This window comes from Lactuca saligna, chromosome 5 (genome assembly GCF_052625555.1).
Source record: "Lactuca saligna cultivar CGN05327 chromosome 5, ASM5262555v1, whole genome shotgun sequence".
NCBI classification, from domain to species: Eukaryota; Viridiplantae; Streptophyta; class Magnoliopsida; order Asterales; family Asteraceae; genus Lactuca; species Lactuca saligna.
Window position 1 is genome coordinate 107,014,879 of NC_136421.1, and position 8,062 is coordinate 107,022,940.

At 32.8% G+C, this 8,062-nt stretch overlaps 1 protein-coding gene across 2 annotated transcripts; it reads left to right on the top strand.

Annotated features, from left to right (window-relative positions):
• Window positions 1-1,196: 1,196 nt before the first annotated feature.
• LOC145048938 (G-type lectin S-receptor-like serine/threonine-protein kinase At4g27290) lies at window positions 1,197-5,690 on the top strand. Of its 2 annotated transcripts, none has more exons than XM_078997589.1 (7): window positions 1,197-2,583; window positions 3,884-4,033; window positions 4,115-4,257; window positions 4,358-4,568; window positions 4,646-4,883; window positions 4,967-5,117; window positions 5,223-5,690. In XM_078997589.1, exons 1-7 carry the CDS (start codon window positions 1,314-1,316, stop codon window positions 5,526-5,528), a joined length of 2,469 nt encoding a protein of 822 aa, XP_078853715.1. In that variant the 5' UTR covers window positions 1,197-1,313; the 3' UTR covers window positions 5,529-5,690. The 2 variants fall into 2 exon arrangements, with proteins under 2 accessions (XP_078853715.1, XP_078853714.1); XM_078997588.1 differs by having other exon boundaries at window positions 4,103-4,257; window positions 5,223-5,689.
• The last annotated feature ends 2,372 nt before the right edge of the window (window positions 5,691-8,062 follow it).

Below are 8,062 nucleotides of genomic sequence, written 5' to 3' on the forward strand. Positions count from 1 at the left end.
AAAATTGAATATCAAAATTTTACATTGAAGCAATATAAAATTTAATGTACTTATATTATGATATAAAAACCGAGATATATTTTTATCTTTAAGTCAAAACCACATAGTTATATTTTAAAATAAAATAGCAACATACTAATATTCATATAATAACGTATTTTTTATAATAACACATCATGTTTTTTACATAAAAATAAATATATTGATATAAGAAAAATGAAGATAAATGTTAAAAATTACATCATATAAAAATTAAAAAGGTAATAAAAAGATTGTTTATTCTTCAAATGTTTTTAGATAAAAAAAATAGAAAATGAAAATATTTAATTATGTATTATAATTTAAATATTTGAGATAAAATCTAGACAACAAAATTTATTTATATATTTAAAAAATATATAATAATAAACTTGTGAAAAAAGAAACCAAAAAAAAAGTAAGAGACTAAAATTAAAATATTCCAGATAGTTCTTGTGTAAAATATTACAAATGGTCATTAATAAAGTTTTATAAAATGGCAAAAATAGTTTTTATCCAAAAAAATTTCAACTTAACGGGTCGATCTAACAGACATCCACGGTGAAGACCATTTGTATGTAAAGTTTGTTCCGTATGGATCATCTCAAGAAAAAAAGCTTTTTAATTATCATTTCAGAGAAATGCTGTAAAGTTAAAGGACCATTAATGTAATAATGTTTTTTTAAACACTATGAAATAGCTTTTATATTTGGAGGTTTTATTTAAACTAAAAGTTAAGTTTCGTATTGCCAAACCAAACCTTTTATTTAAACTAAAGTGTTTTGTCAAAAAGTAAATACTAGAAGACAAACGTTTCCAAACGCTCATTGCCAAATACGAGATATTAAAGACAAACGTTTCCAAACGCTCATTGCCAAACACGAGATATTAAAAACCAGTTAAAACAAATGAATAACATTAACATCCGAAAATTCTCAACCAATATTGAATAACAAGATTCTAAAAACCTTTTTTTTCCACTCATTTATCATCCCATAGGCCATAACTCCCGTCAAACTGAGGCCATCTAGCTAGACCAAGCATTTTCGTTGATTTTTCTACATGGGACCTTCATGTTTTAATCATGTTAAATTGCTGGCCAGGGTGTTTGAGAAAACGTTGGTCAACTGCGTGTTACTTGGAACAGTTGCTATTTGTCCCAACTTATTAAATTGCTTGACATCTGAGTTTTACCTTAAACATTCCCGCGCCAGTACGTTAGTTTTAGTTCAGGTCATTTAATTTACATCTTAAACCCAGATAATCCACATACGAGAGGAGCAAAAGTTCATATCATGGAGAAGCTTACGATATTCTTCTTATGCTCTACTGTTCTAATCTCAATCTTTATCACTTGTGCATCCTTAGACACGATTTCAGCAAATCAAACCATCACAGATGGCAACACCATTGTTTCCGCAGGTCAAAATTTTGAAATGGGGTTCTTCAGCCTTGGCACATCAAGGAAACGATACGTAGGGATATGGTTCAAGAAGATATCAACTCGCACAGTGGTTTGGGTTGCTAACCGAGAGACTCCACTAAACGATTCGTCTGGTTTATTCAAACTTACACAGGGTGCACTACAAATTCTCAGTGGTAACAACTCCGTAATCTGGTCATCAAATTCAACGGGATCAGACAAGTCTAGGGATCTTGTAATGCAGCTTTTGGATACTGGAAATCTTATTCTCAGGGATAAGGAAAATTTAATTTGGCAGAGTTTTGATTATCCTGGAGACACATTTCTCTCAGGGATGAGAATTGGTGTTGACTTGAAAACAGGAAAAGACAGACATTTGACTTCATGGAAGAGCAATGACGACCCTTCTGCTGGTCCGTATGTCTTTCGGGTGGATCCAAATGGGTATCCACAATTTTTTGTGAAGCGAGATGTGATTCCGGAGTCAAGGTATGGACCTTGGACTGGTGTTACATTTAATGGCATGCGTAATTTAGGTGAAAATGCAATATTCACACACCAGTTTGTTGTCAGTGAGAACGAAATGTATTATGAATATGAACTTCTGACGAAAGCTTTTGTGTCCATTCTGCGTTTGACTCCTGATGGAAAAATGGGTAACTGGAATTGGGCCAATCGGACAGAAAACTGGACTTTCTACTCAGGTGCAAGAATTGATGATGCATGTACACGTTATGCGATCTGTGGTTCATACGGAAGATGTAACGTTAACTTTGATAAGAATCATAATTGTAGTTGCTTGGAAGGTTTTGAACCACGGCCCTCGGAAGAACGGAGCCTCGCAGATCAGTCAAGTGGATGTCAACGGATTAACCCATTAGCTTGCGGGAGTCCAGATGGTTTTCGGAAACTTTCAGGTGTAAAATTCCCAGACACTAATCATTCGTGGTACAATCTGAGCATGACGCTAGGCGAATGTGAAACAGCTTGCATGAGGAATTGCTCTTGTACGGCGTATGCTAATTTAGATATTAGACGAGGTGGAAGTGGATGCTTGTTATGGTTCGATGATCTAATGGATATTCGGGAGTCTGATGAAACTCAGGAGCTTTACGTAAGAATAGCTGCCTCCGATGTATCAAGTAAGGCTTCTCTTCTCCATCCCTCTTGTTAGCACTGAACAACAGAAACAAGTACTATAACTGTAAGAAACCAAAAAGTTTAGCGTAACCATTCGTATATAGAGGTTTTAATTTTGTTCAAAGATCTTATTTTTTATTTATTTATTATTATTATTATTATTAATTTTTTACAAATGACAAAAAATTGTTATTTAACATTTCATTGAAACCGTAGTTGTAATGAATGGACGATTAAGATGAAAAAATTAAATAATAAAACCATCAAATTAAATATTATTATAAATCGTAAGAAAGTTAGATGAAATAAAAATATTTAAAATAGGAACCTAAAGTGCATAAAAATAAAACCTTATTACTTTTTTTTTTAGACGGGTGTAACAACCATATTTGTATATATACAAAAATACGTTATAGACCTAATGTGAATAAAATTAAAAATTTATTTGTTTTTTTTAAACGGTTGTAACAACCATATTGCTACAATAAGTATAAAGAAAACGTTAAAAACATAATATAGATAAAATTAAAACCTTATTACTCTGTACATCATTAACCATAGAATGTATCTTTGTCTCTAGAAGCTAATACTTGTTGGTAGAACCTTTTTAGTCGTATAATTGGACGTCCAAAATTGGATATCCAAATTGGTCTAACTATTGGTAGAATCTTTTTAGTTGGATTTTAAGCTTAAAAAATCACTATAATAAGATTATATACAATGCATTGAATTTATATGAGTTTAATGAATTATAGGTATTTCATTCACTATATATTTTTATTTATTAAACTCTACATTTCTGTATTTCATTCACTATATAATTTTATTTTTTAAACTATATATTCCAATAAACTATATACAATTCAATGGGTTGTCATATCATTTATCATTTTATTGTTAATTATTGTTATTTTTTTAAAGAATTAATTAGCATGAAATTAAAATTAAAAACTACAATTGAATATAAAGTTAATTAAAAATTACAAATTACAACTTTGAAATAATATATATATATATATATATATATATATATATATATATATATATATATATATATATATATATATATATATTCTCAACTTTTATTCTTCACACTTCTACCCTAGTAAAATTAAAATGTTAAATTTTGTTCCTACAATTGTAAACGACATACCAATTATTTGTGTTAATTTTAATTAAGTTTAAATATAAGATTGAAAATTGGGTTTTATTTTTTACATTTACAAAATGCTGATTAGATGTTTATTTGTATAGAATAATATTCTGACTATATATCAATTGTTATAAACATTTGATTTAAAGGTCCCACAACCACGGAATATGGCTCAAGAAAGAACAAACAAATGAGCATTGTAATTATGTTATCTACACTTGGTTTGGTAGTTATCTGTGTTATTTTCGCATTGTACGTTGCTTGGAGAAAGAGAAAATTACCTTGCAAGACTATACTAGGTAGCCAAACAATTTTTTTTTATTTCGTCTAATGCTAGAATTTACTATACAAACTAACATTATCCATAGTTTCATTGCAAGACCATGAAGATAACTATACGAATGAGAGTCTAAATTCGGATAAAGAGATGTTGCCTTTTAGCCTTTCCATTATTGCTAAATCGACTAACAACTTCTCTCCCAACAATAAGCTTGGTGAAGGTGGATTCGGTCCTGTTTACAAGGTAAATACATTATACAGCAATATATATCCTTCATATGCGGAAAAACAGTAAGAATTACATATAACACAGATGGTTTACCCTATATTAGTTGAATCTTTAGGGTGTACTCGAGGATGGATGTGAAATAGCTGTAAAACGACTCTCGTCAACTTCAAAACAAGGGATTGATGAATTCAAAAATGAGGTTGGATGTATTAACAAACTACAACATCGAAATCTTGTGAAACTTCTCGGATACTGCATTCTAGGGGATGAAAAAATGCTGATATATGAATACATGGCGAACAAAAGCCTCGACTTGTTTATATTTGGTTTGACACAATATTCACTTGCCATATATACTAAAAGCTATTGTAAATCAACTAATTTAATAAATAATATATGACAGATGAATCTGGAAGTTTTATGCTTGATTGGCCTCTTTGTTTTGGTATTATTAATGGGATTGCTCGAGGACTTCTATATCTTCATCAAGATTCACGCCTCCGAATCATCCATAGAGATTTGAAAGCTGCCAATATTTTGTTGGACAATGATATGAACCCCAAGATATCGGACTTTGGCCTTGCTAGATGGCTTAGCGGATACGAGACTGAAGCCAACACGAACAAAGTTGTTGGAACTCAGTAATAATCTAAATTCTCATTTCGTTGTATTGCTTTCATTTACATTGTTCATACATTAATGAAATTCCCAAAATACTTTTCAGTGGTTACATCTCTCCAGAATATGCACTACATGGGCTTTTTTCTGTAAAGTCAGACGTTTTTAGCTTTGGAGTTTTGGTGTTGGAAATTGTGAGTGGCAAGAAAAACCGAGGATTCTCGAAACAAGAACACCATGATACCCTTACTGGACATGTAAGTTATATATAAAGCACTAGAGGCCTGAGGTGCTTGACTATTTTAAACGATTAGCTGGCACAATAACTTTGCTAATAACTTCCTATTTTCGACAAAATTTAGGCATGGCGGCTCCACAATGAAGGAAAGTCTCTTGAGCTTGTTGGTTCACATTTGCGATACTCATTTGTTGACTTTCAAGTAGTACGGATAGTGCACATAGCTTTGTTATGTGTGCAACATCATGCAGATGATAGGCCTACTATGTCATCAGTAGTTCTCATGCTCGGTAACGAGAATTCTTTGCCTCCACCTAAACAACCAGCATTTTTCACCAAAGATAAATTGCTCGAATTCACCCCTAGTTCATCGGTGCCAGCATTGGATTCAGTTGGTGAATTGACAATAACACATCTAAATGCTCGATAGCAAATTAAGTTTTCTCTTTTAATATTATGTATTTAACTATGTTCATATAATGCATCGTATGTGAAGAGAATATATTTGTGAAATAAGAATTTATACTATTATATGTAAGATATTATGTTAAAACTCATGTAATATAAGGTTAGGAAATTAAAATAACATAAATTTTATTATAAACATATTGTGTTAAATGAAACAATATAAACATATTGGTTATTAGAAACATATTGTGTTTGCAATAAGATTCATTCATTTGATAAACATAACTTTTTTGCATGGAAATCAAAGGCCATGGAAGCTCTTGAGTTCATGGACCTTGATATGCTCGATGTTGTCAATAAATGTCCTATCGCCGCTATACATCAAGCATCCAGTGATGGTGCATCTGGTAGTAAGTTGAAAGGAAAACTAGTCCTCGGATTCAACAAGGAAGAGAAGAGGATGTTGAATCTCAATGTAAAGGAGAGAACTGGTATTGGAAAGTCACTCCCATTCTATGTCTATCGTTTGGTTCAAAACTATTCAACAACTCAAGAGATGATGATCACTCAATCATCTGATTTTGAAAAGGAAAACTCCTCAGACGATGAATGTACGTGTCTCATGGCTCAGATTGTTGAACCACACACTGAAACTGATCATGACAACATTGAGATCCTTGACGCAGATCAACCTTATGCTGCAAAGGACCTCAAGTCAGAATGGGACGACACCTTAGTGTATTAGGTAAAGAATCTTGTTAATCTCTCCCCTATTGGTAATATTGAAAAAGATGACTCAAGTGATCTCTTACGTTTAAATTTAGTGGTCTCAAATAAAGAAAAATCGTCTCTTAGTCCCGAGTTAAAGAAACTCAAAGAAAAAAACTATTTTCTTGAAAAATCCCAATCTGCTCTAAAAATGCAAAACACTTGTATCTCGTTGACCAATAATTTTCTTTACACTGAAAAAAAAAAGTTGTTGATCATGCTAATTGCACTCAAGTTATTTTGAAAAACTGGGCATTCACTTTAATGTCACAAGAATCATTAATGTTCATATTCTAGATCAGTGTAACAAAATTCTTAAAGGTGATATAGAAGGTGCTTTTCCTTAACCAAAGCTGTTGAGACTAAACAAACCTTTTATGAAGCTGACTGCTTAAAGGAAGACTTTAAGAGTAGATTTGTGAGTTCTCAATTTATAAATCAATCTTCAATTAATACTCACTGCTCTACTGATTATAATGGAATTACCAAATGTATTTCTAAATTATATGCTCCCGATTCTTCTCACCAACCTTTTCATCGTGAGTACCAAATGTAAGATTTTGGTATGTATTTTAAATAAAATTTATTAAGTTTTATATGAGAACTCGATGAGTTGGAGGCCCCAAACTCGTCGAGTATGAATTATTTTTGCGACGCGGGTTAAGAAACCTAGTCGACGAGTTGGGAGCCCCAAATCGACGAGTAGGGATGGCAGAGTGAAACCCTAAATTCAGGGTTTTGCACCCTATTTAAACACATTAATCCTTAAAGGACTGCCTCATTTATGGCCTCTAAGTCCCAAAACCTTAACCACGAAACCCTAGAGCCTTGTGTGAGCTGGTGAGACCTTTTGAGAGAAAACTTGTTCTTTGGAATCTTGTGGAAGAAGAGGAAGATAGAGGACTCAAGAAAAAAAAAAGAGTGGATACAAAAACTTCACTTCATTTGCAACATTCTTAGGTAAGCAAGTCTCAAACTTTCTTAATGATTTCTTAGATGTCTTCATTTCACTTTTAAGGCGGTTTTTTGTCGAAGAATGTTAGCTTTTGGGAAATGGACATCCTAAGTTTGTGTACTTCTAGATCTAGGACCTTGAAGGGCTGTTGTGACATAAAGGTGCATAATTTATGGTCATGGAAGCCCCCATGTAAGCTTTAAGGTGTCATTTTGGCCTTTTAAGGTCCAAAAGGTCATGTATGGAAGGAAAGTCAAGGACTTTACGTGTTTATATGGTATCTAGGGCCTAGATCTTAGTTTTCATGATTTAGTTTGAAGTATTATGGCTTTTGTACCAAGGTTTATGTCTTAAAGGATTAGGGTTTGAGCTAAACCCATTAAAGGAAACTATTAATGGCTAAAGTTGGAAACTTTACCCTTAAAAGGACATTTTCAATGTGTAAAAGAAGTGTGGAGTCTAAATCTGAAGCGTAAGAGCTTAATATATTAAGATGGCCCAACAGACTGAAGAACTCATCGAGTCCATGGAAGAACTCGATGAGTTAGGTTGAAATGTCCCGACTCTGTAAAAGGGAAAACCCGACGAGTTTAAGGATGATTCGATGAGTAGAACGGGAAAGTCCCGATACCATGGATAAGAGGAACTCGTCGAGTTGTGTAAGAAATCGACAAGTTGGATCGCGAGTTCAGAGTTTTCGGATTTATGGAACTCGACGAGTTGATGGGTCAACTCGGCGAGTTGTCAACTCAGAACGTTGACTTTGACCAGATGTTGACTTTGACCAGGGTGTTGACCTTGACTTTGACCAAAGTTGACCCTTAAGGGTTATG

Excerpts from the sequence above, each read along its gene's own strand:
- LOC145048938 (XM_078997588.1), top strand. The coding sequence starts at position 1,314 with ATGGAGAAGCTTACGATATTCTTCTTATGCTCTACTGTTCTAATCTCA. Across the intron at positions 4,569-4,645 it reads CCTCGACTTGTTTATATTTG|ATGAATCTGGAAGTTTTATG; the intron begins GTTTGACACAAT and ends AATATATGACAG. Across the intron at positions 4,884-4,966 it reads AACAAAGTTGTTGGAACTCA|TGGTTACATCTCTCCAGAAT; the intron begins GTAATAATCTAA and ends AATACTTTTCAG.